General features: G+C 42.6%; 1 protein-coding gene across 1 annotated transcript in view; it reads left to right on the forward strand.

Annotated features, from left to right (window-relative positions):
- Positions 1-1,379: 1,379 nt before the first annotated feature.
- Positions 1,380-15,755, forward strand: part of per1b (period circadian clock 1b) — a 25,189-nt gene continuing 10,813 nt past the window's right edge. Inside the window, exons 1-4 of the mRNA XM_030780727.1 lie at positions 1,380-1,514; positions 11,599-12,584; positions 14,749-15,002; positions 15,144-15,265. Of these exons, the coding sequence (XP_030636587.1) occupies positions 12,196-12,584; positions 14,749-15,002; positions 15,144-15,265 (765 nt within the window). The 5' untranslated portion in view covers positions 1,380-1,514; positions 11,599-12,195. The remainder of the gene's footprint in view (positions 1,515-11,598; positions 12,585-14,748; positions 15,003-15,143; positions 15,266-15,755) is intronic.

Below are 15,755 nucleotides of genomic sequence, written 5' to 3' on the forward strand. Positions count from 1 at the left end.
GTGTATGTGTGTATGGCCTTTGATCATTGTTACAATCGCAGTGTAGACGAAAGATTAAAGATACACCGAGAAGAATAATACATATTTTCAAGAATATTCTGATACAACAGAAAATACATGTTTGTGATATAAACAGTCTTTTGCAAACATGTACAGGTCAAGTTCATGCATGTTTCTATTTTTCCATGCATACCTCAGTTTTGTCTGAATTTGCCCTGTTACATCCTAAAAGTGACCTTTAAATGAAAAACCAAATGTGTTACCACCCAAACCCACAGATGGTCCAAACCTATTGCTGTTTGTTTTTTACAGAGCTGGCCAACCGTGAACACTGTGACCTAGTGTGGCTTCAGAACACAAAATCAAGTCAGGTACATGAAATATTTGACCAGTTATGAAACCAAGCGTTTTAGACACTACAAACATGTTATTAAAATACTTCTGATGGTGAAACTGGTTGCTCTCTGGAATCCATATGCCGTTAGAAAAACACTATTTTAAACTGTTTTAAGTGGTATTAAATGAATCAGTTCGTTGAGTATACTCAACGAACTGTATTAAATAATGACGGCGCGTAGAACTTTTTTTTGTCATATCTGCGCTTAAACCAGATTCAAAGCCTGAGAAACAAATTCATATCCTAGAAAATCCGACTAATTCGATTTATTTCCAACTGATTCCCTTGACGGCAAATATTTGGGTCGGGGTCAGTAAATTCAAAAGAGGCAAGAGAGGTTGGGCTGGCCTATAGCCCACTGTGACTGAGCGCTCCTCCACACCACTCGCAACGTGACAAAATAGGCTGAGGGCAGCTGTTTGACGTCACCAACGAGTTGCTCCTGAGGCACGTTGAATCCAACATGCATAGCTCACTCGTTACCGTAAAGCTTCTCAGCTTTGCGCAATGAAATAGACAGCGTAGAGACAGCGTTTTATGTGTTCCGAATTCCAAGAACAGAGAGATGGGGAAAAGAAAAGAGAATAATTATCTGTGCGAACCAGCCAGTAACCTGAAATACTTTCGTGTTCCTTGCACGCAATGTAGACCTCCGTGAGGTATCCATTCTGCCATTTAATGCAGCAACTATTAGGAGTATTTCGGTAAGACGACAACGAGACCTAAATATTATGCTCATTATGTACACTCAGAAACAGGCAAGCTGCAACGTGACAACAGACACCCGTGTTCCAAACTCCACCCATCTGAGCCAATGACCGAAGACGAAGGCGTGAATAGGTGGGGTTCATGCACATGGACGACCAATGAAATACCTTTTCAATAAGCAGCTCGCAGACTGACACAAAAACACGTGTACCTCTGCGTGTTAGCTTGCATGGGGAGTGAAATGTGTGCCACACAATAGACTCATATCAAGGAGGAGAAGAGCGTACACAAACACTGCATTCGTCTTGGTACAGCTGAGATTTTTTCGACAATGCAGTTGATGACATCCTCAGAAACGACTGGTGAAGAACAAGAGATTTGAACGACAACAAGCGTCAAACAACGATAGGTAAGCCTAAACTGTCTGGAAAATCGTTTATTTATTGCCTCGCAATGTGAATGGTGCAAACCTGAGGCCGTCCTTTGGTTCTGTAGAAATATATTCAGTCATAAAAAAGAAAAGATACGTGTTTGGGTGCTAGATAGTATGTATGAACTGTGTAATTGTAGGATTACGGACGATTTGATGTGGTTTCTGGTGACGCCCGGTCTGAAATTTGAATTGTGTGTGCCAGCGAAGAATCTGATGTTACTCAACACAGACGGTTGTGAAACTATGTTTTAGATATATAGGCTATATGTAGCTCTCTTTGGCTGATTTCCCTAACGGGTATTTGATGCAATCGATTGGCGATCACCACGTATAACTGACCTGTCGAAGGATACATGACTGCATTTTAACAAATGGTGTTTTGGTCAAACGACACTGCTGTAATCATGGTCATGAGAATCGTTGGCGGTTGCGGTCCGGAATCTGTGAAAATTCGGTGGGTGAGGTTTAATGAGGGATTATGGGTTGTGAGGGATCTATTGGACTCTCCCTTTGGTTTTCCCCGTTTTTGGTGCGCAATGTTTTTGGCCTCCAGCCGGTTCGTTTTATCGCTATCCCTTATTTCACATGGAGAGATGATTATGCGTTTGGAAGGTAAATTGTGCCAGAAATCCATGGCCCGTAGATCCCAAAAACAGCGCAAAAATCAGTGGAACGTCGAGGCAAATGTGATCTTGTTCGGCTATGGTAAACCTTCGGGTCAATTAACGTCTCTGAACCTACGCCTTATCTCAAGTCTGCGCAACGACGCGTAATGACGCGTTGAACGGTGGTCTACTGAACGAGATCTGAGTCCGAGATCTTCGTCTGCGCTCTTCTGCATATTATTACCGTTTACCTAAGTGTACCTTCCAGGGGTATCTTTGTAATCTCCATGTTTTGGAGGATGTAGGCAAACAACGGGGCTGCACTTAATGTCTGTAGACTCATTCTGCATACAATTGCTTTAACAATTATCAACAAAAATCAACAAGCTCTGAAAGCCTGGCCTGTAATTGCTGTTGAAAAGTTCGTTCGTTAGATTTCATTCGTTTAGTCCCGACCGTGATATTCTATTTAATAAACTGTGATTTTAGTTTATCCAGTCAATGGGAACGTTCAGACAGCAGCACGTTTAGACTAAACTGCCAAAAAGACAGTTACTCGAATATCATTAACCCATTTTATATATTCACTGAAACTGAATCATAATGCAGTTTAAGGTATATGTCTTAAACATTAGCTTTATTCTATTTATTTGATCGGATCTTACTACATAACTGGAGAAAAAAGAATGCTTTTCCCATCTGGGCGCCGTGAAAGGGCGGCTGTGTTCAAGGGAGTTTTTCTGGGCTACTGTTACTTTCAGCCTTGCATACAGAGGCTCTGGGTCCCGTTCAGTTTTACTCAAAGGAAACTGAACCGAATTGATCAGACGGTCGGTTTGGTTTCTGTAGGATTATGGCATGCTACCACTGCACATGGTTTGAATGAGTTTAAAAAGGCGTCTGAAATCATGCATCGTTTTTCAACTGTGAGCAGTTTGCAGTTGTATGCCCGAAACTATTCCTGTTCGTCAAAAGAACGTGCGTGCGTGCAGCAGAAAAACGCTTTCAGATGAAACACTCCGCTCTGACTAAATTCTAAAGCACGTGCTATGAACCTTTTTTTCCCCCACGTTAGCTTATAGGAGCAAAGCCAGTTTAACCACTGTGCTGCAGAGGAACAGATAGAGAAAGCAGTACTTGGAATGCTTTGTGTAGACACATGTCCAAGAAACTAGCCTCATAAAGGTAAAAGCTGCAGAAGTCATTTTTATGTTCATGTAACTACTCCAAACAGAGGCAGCCAGATCCTGAAGAGGTGGGAGCAAGGAATTTACTTATTGTGGTTTTGATCAAGAGGGAAAGTTCGAGGGTCCTCCATGCACTGGCTGTTGTCCCGTGTCCTACATGTATCCAGCGACTAGAAGTCATTCTTTTCCTCCGATATTTAATGACGATGTATTGAGAAGCCTATCCAGGAGCAGTCTTTGAAAAACAATTTAATGAGTTTTAGTTCTCATGCACTGAGGTTGGGTCTTTAGTGATCTCTGATCAGTTTCTCTTAACCTCCTGCATGCTGAATTGTACACGTCAAAAACAAAAGGGGTCAGTTTTTTCCACTGATGCCTAAGGCAACGTCGCTCCGATGGCTAAACCACAGTAGATAAATGAACAAAAACAAACCCCGGTCACAGGTAGAGGAACAGAATGGTAAATTACTCAAACCACAAGGTCACTGTTAAATCAAATTAGAGCTTAAAAGCTAAATAGCCTAAACTGGAGATGAAAGAGATTTATAGCATCCATAGAAAAGCCCAAAGCCCCAAACATAGATGGACCCAACCCATGAAATAGCCTAATATCTACAATTATTACATAAAAACTAAAATTACACAACTTACCCAAACTATAATCTGCAATCATATACCGATTGTCAACAGTCAAAAAGAGACAGCCACAACATACTGTGATATAATAATTCTAACTGAAAACAAAGGTACAGGACAATGGTGAAGAGGAGTTAAGCTCACGTGTCAAATGCATGTACGGTCACTCCAGTAGGGGTAAGGTGACCATCTTTTTATGGAATAGAAGTATATGTAAGCTGTTGTCTGACACACACCGCACTCTGGGACTTAAAGTGAGAGTTCAAAAACCCCATGGCTCCATAGGAGAAGAGTTGTTTTTCCCTGACTGTAGGAAAGCCTAAGCCTAGAGTTATGAAGCCAGTCCAGTCCATAAGCTCCAGTAGCGCGGTTACATGGGGAATGTGTGACTGTGAGTCAGATGTGCTATTACAAAAAGACTGACATCTCGGTCTGACGCTGCCTGAAATTCCCCATCTGTCTCCTCTGTTGTCGTGTACAGTAGAAGCATATCCAGGCTGTAGAATGGGTCGTAAAACCAGCTTTTAACTCGCAACATTAGTCCAAAGTGCTTTCATATGCAAATTCAATGGTCAGAGATATGACCACTAAAACAGGCTCTATTGGTAAAGGTTAAAGCTTTGCTCTGATAAGCAGAGGAACAGAACTGGGCAAGTGTAGTCACCCTGATGTTCACTGTCAGTGATGGGGTCACAAGGACAGCCAGTCAGTGAAATACATATGTTGTTTTAGGATACTGTAATGTCAGGGTTTCAAACTAAAATGTAAATAAAAGCAGCATCTATTTACAAAAGTGTAAAATAGTTCTGAAATCGTTGTAGGGTACAACTACAGCAGGTCACAGCTAGTTAACTACACATGTTCACTACACTTGATAAGTTTTATGGGGGCACATTATCATTTCTGTTGATAACTGGACGGCAGAAAACCTTGCAGGATGGTGGTTTCATAATTAGTCTGGCATCGATTTGATTTGGCCTGGCTTCATAATTAAGCCTAGCTCCACAAATCCAGCCCAAACCAATCATGACCACAGAACGGTAAGTGACAGAGGAACCAAGACAGTAATCTTAACAAGCATGAGCAGATTCACACTCGTCTGGTAACAGAGGATTAGCAAAGTAAGAATTTCATTGTACAGTGTAACTGCCTGTTTTGCTGTGCACATGACAATAAAACTCTTGAATCTTGAATTAGTGCTCTTGGGACAAGACAGTCTTGCTTTTGAAGTCATTCTTCACAACGTATCTGAGGCTTAACCATTCCCCACCATCCTCTCTCGTATAGAAAACAGCCCAAAGGCCCCATCTGCTGACAGCACCAGCAACAACCTCTAATTAGATTGTGCAGAAAAGGACATGTTCATCGAGATGGTTCCTATCACACGTAGTCAGCTAAATGTGACATTTAGTGGAATGTGACGTGGTAGCAACGGCAAAAAATTCATTTCCATAAAGGCCACTCCTCTTACATAACGCATCTGTGTGTGGTATTTTCACTTGGATCACATCAAGTTCCAGCAGACAGGCCAACCCAACTGGGAAATCTTGAAAGATGCTGGTTGTTCCTTTGTCAAACTGTCAGGAGATGTGCGCGCGTGTGTGTGTTTGCTTGTATGTGTTTAATACTCAGATTAGAGTAATGCTTATCATCATGTGTGGTTTACAGGTCAAGTACTTTATAAGTGAAGAGCTCTGAACAGTTTCAACTGCTACTTCAACTAAGTATGGTTGACTCGGTAGGCATACAAGTACCTCTTAATTTGATCGGTCTGCTCTTCACACGCACACACAAGTGTGAGAAAGTGTGAGTGTGTCTGTAACAATGAATTATATGTTACTTTAAAACAGTGAGGGAAATAAATTATCCTTTGTAAACAGTAGTGTAAATGATGCAATGAGAATCTACCATTTAATACTAAGATGATTTGCACCAGTAATGAAGGGCTATCAAAAGGCTTGATAAGAATGCTCAACAGAGACAATGACGGATTCATTTAACAAGGGGTGGGGGCAAAGAAGTTAAACTATGCTTTTCTGAAAATCATCTGCTCTCTAAACAACTGCTTCAATTCAAAATTGAAGTAGAATCTAAAAATGAGGTAATATGCTCATGGAATCTTGAGGGACAACAACAACAGCAACAACAACAACAACAACAAAATGATGAATAGTTGTTGACCATAACAAATCAAGAAACCACAAAAGCAATCATCATTGTATCATTTACCGTCATGAGAGCAATTATCAAAAACCTGCCAGCTAAAGGAGGCCAAGTGCACAATCTTGACACACATTGTGAAGAAGACAGTTAACCAAGCGAAAAAACAAACTGAATGTTGGAGAACTGCAAAGTTTTGCTGCTCTGTGGAAGAGAGCCTTACAACTGAGAAATCTGAGAGATCCAAGGCCACTATGTTTATATAAAGTTTTTAAACTTTCATCATTTCAAATCCACTGAGGCACTTCATTTTCATTTTGAGGTTTTTTTTTTTCCATTTAGTGACAGACAAGTAACCCCCCCCCCCTTTTTTTTTTACCAACTCTTTGTCTTGCCGTCTCTTTGATGGTCTCCACTTGCCTTACATCTGGTCTGTGATCCTTGCCATGTTCCTCTGACTGGAATAGCCATTAGGGAACGCAGAGACACTCCAAAAAAATTCCAGAGTGCTATGAAGAGCTCCTCCCGGCGGATTCCAACAGCCCCACCAGAAGGCCCTGGGATGCTCTGAAGCCATGGAGTTGATCTTCCTTTGCTTTTTCTCTGATTTTTTTCCTCTGCATCTCCCTTCTTAGATTGTCACCTGAGATGCCCCCTCCTCAGGAGTCATCACCTCCAAGTAACACTCTTAACCCTATGACGTCTTAACTGCAATAAGAGGGGAAAAAGGCCATTCTTGTTACCTCATTCTCCTGTTTCAGTCAAAGGTAACCAGAGACTTCAGCATATCTGCTTTGTCTCTGCAGCTCATGTGTACGCTGTGGTCAGCAGCCACTTAACTGTTTCAGGCCATCTGAAATTGACTTCCATCTCTCTCTTCACTTGTCACTTTCACTCAGGATCCAGTGCTGTGTGTGGTTCACTGGATGGTTCCACTGTGCTTACCTTTCCATGTCACACAGGAAAGAACAGTCAGAGGTCAAAGCAAAGTCAGTGTCTTCTCTCTGAAGCTCAGTATGACTCTTTCTGTGCCCTTTTCCACAGCAGCAAACACTTTTATCCATCATAAGATGCAATAAAGGCAGAGAGGTGAAGCAAGTGTCAGTGTCGATTTAATAGTGTTTCTTTTCCAACAACAAGAACAAAGCCATCACAGCCGACACACCTCTCAGGCCTTGTGCTTTCCAAGTGGAGGTCCAGATCTAAAGCACGTACACACAGAACTCTACCCTTGTCCAGATTTTGTAACCTTTGTATACATGCTTCAATGGCAGATAATGTTCAAAGGAAGATCTCCTTTTGAATTTCATTTCCATTTCTTTTCCACATTCACAGCTTGTTACATGGCCTCTAGCATGTGTTCCTTATCAGAATGCTGAAGGTAGCCTACCTCTGCGATCTCCTTGAGACTATTGATTCACATGAACAGATACTGTATTGTTTACTTCATCGGAAACACGGGGATGTTTCTCTTGCTTGGATGGCATAGGACCTACAAATTGGTGAATTCAACATCTGGCACGTGCAATATCCGCTTTAAAAAATCTGAATCGGTTTAAAACACATACACGCACGCGTAAAATTTCTTAAAATTTCATCTTCAACTTGAACCATGGTAAGGCTGACTTATCCTCTGTCCACATCGGGTGAACTTTCCGCCTCATATCTAAGCTTTCCATCCAAGAGTATGGCGTTCTTGATTTAAAACGATAGCTGATTGCAGTCAGTGATGTGTAGCCCATACGTCAAACAATTCAAAGACTTTCATTTCATGGCAATCATTTCGTGGATGCTTCTGCAACTCGCATGTTTTAGGCTACGTTTCACTCAGGGCAGCTTATTTATTTGTGGGATGTAATTTAGAAACTTTCAGGCTAGATACACTCTCTCAAATTAAGTTGGCTAAAAACGTTCACACCGTTGCTCCAAAAATAGATTTAAATCTCCCTGCGTTACGCCGCACGTACATCCGGTTCTTTCCAAAAAAAAAAAAAAAAAGCTTGAATGCTATTTGAGTCAGCGGTGAGCGACGTTGTGAATGGAGCGAGAGAGACAATGTTCCAGGTAGTACAGGCTTAGACATAGCGCGCTCCAAGTAACTGGATTTGATAAAGACCGATATAAAAATGCAGTTATTTCTTTTATTTGTCTGGGGAGACATAACTCTTGTAATTATTCTGTTTAGTCAGTGTAGCCTTATTAAGCATATTTAACATGAGTGTCTACTGTTAAAGTAGTTTATTCAGCGCGTTAAAATCGTTTATTCATGTCTAGCTCTGTGTCTGTGTCGGTGCCTTTGGATATATTTAAGGATATCAGTTCTGAAGAACAGACCGTTATTGATAACACTAGGTATGAGTCAAATGTTTAAATGTTTCTACAAACTGGTTGGATTTATGGACCGCTAGAAAATCCAGATGGTGGAAAGGGATCCTCCTATTGCCTGCCTCTCGTCGGACTTTCGTTTTGACCAATGAACAGTGAGCTGTGCTACAGACACGTGCGTCTGTGTGTTTACAAGGCGCGACACAGACTGCGCTGGCGGAGAGTTACTGGCCAATCAGGCTTTCACGTCCAGACATGGGATTTATGCAATAAGATAAACGTGGAGACGCGAGGTGCTGGGAGAGGCTGTACGTACCGTTCCTGGTGCGTCAATCAATTACAAAATGTCCGAAACAGATCGTAATAAATGCGAATTCCGAAGCTTTCGTCACATCCATCGCCAAGCCACATGGATCGGTGTCCAACTGAAACCGAATCTAAGTATTGTCTCCATCAACTCAGCCTGTCACTACGGTAGGGCTGTTATTTCGTCCTCGGTACATCACGACGGTTGCAATATATCGTAGGCTACTGTAGAATCTGAAAGAGACGCGACCTTACTGTATGTTTTAATCAGTAGTCCCGACGTGAACAGTTGTAACGACATTGTGCTTTATTGTGTTTTTTTACCTTTGCTTAAATATTCTTGCAGTAAAACTGTGACCAAACGAAGGAAATAGCGCCGTTGTTTTTTGTGTTCTGTGTCATTCTTGTGTTGATGTGCTGACGCTCCACTCGAGCATATCTCAAGTCGACAGAGAGAAAAACGCAAAATTCAATGAAATGCTCATTTTGAGCAATTCGATCACAGATTGCATCATTTACTTTTATTTTCACAAGCATTGGGCAGTTCTGGTATTCATTTGTGTGTGAAGGAACTTTGAATGTTACCACTTCAAATCCACTAATTCCATAAAACACATCACTGCACTGTAGTTGTAGTTAATGCATTTCTGCCCAAGCCTGTGTATATATGTAGTAAAACAGAATGACAGAAGGTTCCGTTTAGACATTGCAAACAGAGCTCCATGGCAACAGGGCAACAAGAACCCTGTATTGCTGCCACCTCCGTAGAGTTTGAAAGCATCGCGGCTCACATTTATCAGTTAGGATTTGTAAAACACTACCTTGTGATCATTAGACCGAGATGAATCAGTCGATTCGGCCAAGCTGAATTCCAGAGTGCTCTCCTATACCTTAGATGGAAACATATTCCCATCTATTCACTGTGCCCCTTTGTGAGTCTCACTGGATAAAAAGGTTTGTGAAATGACTAAGTGTCATGTAATGTAATTACCAGTTGCACTAATCTGTTGGATAGAGCTAATGAGAGGTGGAAGGGTAGTCTGGCCGCAGTCATGGCTGGTCAGGGTTGGGGGTTGGTGGGTGTGGGTGGACAAAGAGGAAGGTTTTCTGCCTGGTTTGGAGGGGACGGAGCAGTATGGAGAAGTCTGGCGTAGGCCGGCTGTCGGATGTGTGCTTGGGTGCATAAGGGAGCGCCCACGCATGCATCCACATTACCCAGAACAGCCGTGCAGCTGGCCAAGACCAGCCAGGCACAGGGACTGTCATGTGCTACTGTTTTCTTTCTGTCAGTTTCTCTCTCTCTCTCTCTCTCTCTCTCTCTCTCTCTCTCTCTCTCTCTCAATGCTCTTTGCTTCCACAAACAATCCATTTTTTTAGATAAAACACCTACAACAGTTACCATGGTTATTTTTTGCAGACGGTGAAATCCATTGGTTGAACTTACTCTTTGTTAGAGAAAATCTGGCCTAGCGACATTTCCCCAGACTCTTCCCACTGTAGGGAGGATGACTGCCTGTCAGTCCAGTGCTGTCTGTCTTACATGTGACATGACAAACATTTGGTTAATCAAGAGTGTGTCACCCATGCTTAATGTCATATATTTTAACCTCTTTGTACACACCCTCATAGGACACTGTATCTGACTCAGAGGTCAGATCAAGTCATTTTTCTGTTTTATTAGGTAGCTACTGACAGATAAATAAGTGTGTCTCTCTCCCTCTTTATATGTGTGTGTGTGTGTATGTATATATACAAATATATAAAACAGAGGGAAGACATTGCATGATTCTCCAAAACAACCCAGAAACATCTTGTTAACGGAGCGTGTTGAAACATATATAGAAATTAAGCAGGTACAGCAGGTTACTTCCGATAGCTTTAATTCGTTTCCAGCCAATGATAAAGAGATTATTTGTGTCTATGTGGTGTATATGGACAGGTTATGTTTGTAGGAGACAACGGTCAGGGCTACGTTTGGACCATTCAGAAATACTTTTGGAGTCGTGAAACAGCCACACAGTGAACAACGCCCCATTCAGACACCCATCACTCAGGGACTGCCAGCAAACTGTCTGAAGATTTCACACTTCCTGTCTCTATAAGTGCAGATTAATGACCATTTCTCATCATTTATTTTTGTTTGGAAACGCAAATGCCTTTTACAAATGCATGAAATGCATATACTGAATTATGTAACGTTATTTACCTGTGTTTAATCGCTATCTGTGGAAGGAGATGAGGCTTTTGGCAACCATCGACCTGTGATTACTCAAAGAGGAGAATTTTAAGAGACTCATGAAATAGAGCCATGTAATTGGTGTAGCTTTATACCAGAGGTGGTGTCAGGTTTCCTGGTAATGTTTGTAATTTGGCACAAGTGACCTTTTAATGTCAGGTGCCTATATCCCTCAAATCTGTTTTTCCTGCTTTGACTTGGTGTGCCGTGCGTTTGTAGTGTGATGTGGGGTTTTACTGGTCCTCTTGGGGAGCAAAGCACGCATGCAGGCTTGCACACACTTACACACTCACTTACACACTTACACACACTCAGGTGAATTAACTTATTCTCTTTGCTTTGAACTGGAAAAAAGGGTACAGCCGTTTGAGGCCACCTCAGTCACTTTAAAACACATTAAGTTCTTACCCTGCAGCTAAACCAAAGAACAAACAAGAGTTTGTCAGAAAACATGCTGGAAGCCACAAGAAGCTGGAGAAAGGGACAAAAACGCTTAAGAGAAGGGCAGTTTCTCAGAGAATTTGTTGCTCTGTGTGTGTGTGTGTGTGTGTGTGTGTGTGTGTGTGTGTGTACCCGTTGGTCACTTTTCTTTTGTCTCTTTGCAGGTAGCCTCTGGAACAAAGAGCTGAGAGCTGCTCTAGGCTGGATTGAGAGAGGAGAAAGAGGGACGGACAGACGTTGAATAAGGCAGATCTGCATGGTTCTGTTTTTTTGTTTCTCTCAGACACTCTCTCTCTCGCATCCCATCTGGCAGTGTTGTGTCAGCCAAGCCTGTTTCATAAGCACAGTCAGGCAAATGTTTTTCTGCTCAGTTCGTCTTTTTTTCACCACAAAGATGCATTTAGGAGGTGACGATCGATAAATCATTTGCTTTAGGACCGAGGAATTAGTGTTTCGTCAACCTCTACTCCTTGACAGAAAACCTTGGAGGTCCTCATCTTCATTTGTTTATCTATTTTTATATCATCATACCTACAGAAGTGACACAGCTGACAGATCCAGCTTTACCAACAAGAGCACAATTACAGAGACAACAGCCATGGCTTTAATTTATCGTTAAAATCTGAAGAAAACCATTCATGTCAAAATGAGTCTTTTTTGCGAGCCAGGCACCTAGTCAAGACTTTAAGCACTTGCTTCTTGAGGACAACAGAGACTGAGTAGAAGAGATCACCAAGGCAGCCAGTCCATCCATTAGTATTATGAGTGATGATAACTCAGACTCTGCCCCCAGCAATCAAACTAGGGGGAGAGTGGGAGGGGTCGAAGAGGAAGAGACAGGCCCAGGGACTCGTTCTCCTGAAATGAGCTGTAGCTCCTCCGTGTTGATTCCGACCAGTGGTGCGACAGTGTCATCCCCAGAGGCAGTCTCTGGACCCAGGAGGTCCTCAGGGGGAAATCAGGCACCCAACTCGGATGACACAGATGCCCTGTCAAGTGGGAATGACTCTGGAGAGAGAGAGAGCGAGGGAGGGATGGAGAGAGAGAATGGATCCAGAGGGCGACAGTCCTCAAGGAGTTTTCAGAGCTCCTCCAGTCACAATGGGAAAGACTCAGGCATGTTGCTGGAGACAACGGAGAGCACCAAAAGGTGGGAGAAAAAGAAGGAGGAAGGGAGGGAGGGAAAGGAAGGGAGTTAGAAAGCGAGAGAGAGAGAGAGAAGGAACCCAAATTGAAACAAACCCAATGGAAAAAGATATTAAAGGCAAGGTTTTGTAAATATTGATAAAGGGAATGTAGAAAGCATCATAGAAATTGGTAAAAGATGTTGAGGAAGAAATGGAAGGAGTGAACTGAGAAATGGATAGACACAACCATTAAAGTGATTCCTGAGTGTACAAAAGAAGCGTGAGGTAGGATAGCTGGCAGATCAGAGAAGAGAAAAAAAGAGTACAGAAAGAGAGTGGCTCTGGATTATCCATATTGGGCAGTTTTCACAGACTCGCTTTTTGTTCTCACTTCAAATGGACGTATTGTCCCTGACTCAAATAATGCACTTGAGAAATCCAATCACGAGAAATTTCAGGCATCATACTCATGTCTGGATGCAAAGCAATCACAGCTGGCCATGAATAAAGTCCAGTCTCATTTGCATATTTCGCTTCCCCTGTTCAATCATGTTTAGCCAAGCCCTGCTCCTGGGAACATATTCCTGGTCCAACGGTGAGATGTCCATTATGTAGCCGTGTGATTGGCTCCTCCCTAAAGTTGGTGTGCTTTGGTCATAATGTGTTCAGGAATCACTTATGGGTCTGTGTCTTTAGCCCTGTGTGCTGATTTTCTCTACTGTTCTCTGTTCACTTTTCGTCCAGTTTTCTACAGGACAGTGCTCTGTAGTGTCTCTCTGTTAGCATTTTAAAACACTCTCTATTAATATCTTTTTCCATTGGGTTTTGTTTGCGTTTTCATCCAAATGAGCACTCCTGATTGGTGCTCATAAGGGCCCGGAAGATTCTCAGGCACATCAGTATAAAAGGCATCCGCCTGTGAATGGCCAGAGGACGGGAATTTGGAGACGCAGGCATGGGGAAGGTGGTTTAGGGGTTTAGCACTGTTCTAAAGCTGACACTTAACCTCACTTCCATTCCCAGTGCCATACAATCTGAGAGCTAAATTGATGAGGAGGGTCAGAGTGGAGCCATCTTGGTTTTTATCCATCTGGTCTGGTCAGAGTCAGTGTTTATGGAGGTGAGGCAGTGTGAGAGGGTCTGAAAGGAGCTGTAAAGTGCTTTAAATGGCTCTGTCTCTCTTTTTTGAGCACTTGTCCATACTGATTAATGTTTACTTCCAATAAAATTGTCAGCTTTTTTTCTTTTCTGATAACTTAGTTTGACAGATCAGTGTGTTTCCCAATGCTGTCTGTTTGTGGTTCGATAGGCAGTAAGTAAATTAGTGCTTGGCTGACCACGTGAAACTTGACATCTTAAGACCAGTAGTGAAGAGTGAAGCTCATCCCACAGCCTGTGAGGACAAAATGACCACAGAGTTATGGCAGTTACACATCACTCAGAAACTGACAATAGACAGGTCTTTTGGGTTTTTTGCCCATTCAACAGTTAAAAATCCATTTATTTAAAAATTCACTGTTGACACAGCAACAACCAACAGGGTAAATCAGTGTGCTTCTAAATGCATTTTAGGCCATTGCACAAAATAAACATTTTCAGCAAAAAATACAAAATAATCCATATGAAAAGACTTTGAAGCTACTGACAACCAAAAGACCTCATGTCTGTAATTGGCATTGGGAATCAGAAAACAGTCAACTAAGTCTGGTTGCTAGTGCAGCAGAGGGAGGGGTGTGTGATGGAGAATGCACTGGGAGCCAGTCAGTTATTAGAGATGATCCTCTGGACCTCTCCCTACGCTGGACCACAGACAGTCAGGCTTCACCTCCTCAACAGACAGTCAGGCTTCACCTCCTCAGCAGACAGCCAGGCTTCACTTCCTCAGCAGACAGTGAGGCTTCACCTCCTCATCAGCCGAGACACCTTTTCTCCCACAGAGAGAGGCACTTCTGAGCAGTCTGGAAATTTCTGCATTGTGACATTTCCTCTTCTGTCTCTTGTTTCTTTGCCATCCTCTCTCTCTCTCTCTCTTTCTCTCTTTCTCTTTGTCTCCTCCTTCTTTCCCTTCTTTCTCTGCTATGCCCTCCTCCTCTGTTTCTCCTTACAAATTTCACATTTGTTAATCTTTGGTCTCTCTCTTTCTCCCTCTCCTCCTTTTCACTGCCTCTTTCACCCTCTCACTCTCAGCTCCAATTCTCAGAGTCTGTCCCCTCCCAGCAGTTCTCTGGCCTACAGTCTGCTGAGTGCCAGTTCAGAGCAGGACCCTCCGTCCACCAGCGGCTGCAGCAGTGATCAGTCTGCGCGTGTGCAGACGCAGAAGGAGCTGATGAGGGCCCTGAGAGAGCTGAAGATCCGCCTGCCCCCCGAACGCAAAACCAAAGGCCGCTCCAGCACACTCAGTGCACTCAAATACGCCCTCAGCTGTGTCAAACAAGTCAGAGGTGAGAGTGTGTGTGTGTGTGTGTGTGTGTGTGTGTGTGTGCATGTATGTATGTATATGTGTGTGTAAAGAGACAGAAATTGATGTACCTGCTGCGTGTGTGTGTGTGTGTGTGTGTGTGTGTGTGTTTTGAATGTTTTAGCCAATCAGGAGTATTATCACCAGTGGAGTGTGGAGGAGTGTCACGGCTGTAGTCTGGACCTGTCTGCATTCACCATCGAAGAACTGGACAACATCACCTCGGAGTACACCCTCAAAAACACAGTGTGTATTTTCAAACACACACACACACCCACACACTGTCTGCTCACACATGTACAAACACACACACACAAGCACACGCAAACATACACACACATACACATACATACACATACACATGCGCGTGCCAACCAACATGCACACAAAATACAAAACACAATAATTTAAAGCGATTCAATTCATACCCTCAAACACACAATTTACTTACTTTAAGGATTTATTTGATGAAAGCATGCTCACACACAGATACACTTCTCTCTGTCTCTCTATCTCTATCTCTCTCCCTCTTTCTCTGTCTCTCTGTCTCGGTCTCATTGACAAACTGAGAATCAAGTTAGTTTGGCCTGATTGATGAAACAGGTTTTGATTTCACTGACTTTGGACTGTATTAGCAACATTTCACCTTTTATTAATCTTCTTCCTCTTCATCTTCTCTTTTCTCTTGTTTTTCCCTGCCATTTCACCTCTCCTCTTTCTCTCACTCCATTTCCAT

Source organism: Chanos chanos, chromosome 7, assembly GCF_902362185.1.
Source record: "Chanos chanos chromosome 7, fChaCha1.1, whole genome shotgun sequence".
Classification (NCBI taxonomy): domain Eukaryota; kingdom Metazoa; phylum Chordata; class Actinopteri; order Gonorynchiformes; family Chanidae; genus Chanos; species Chanos chanos.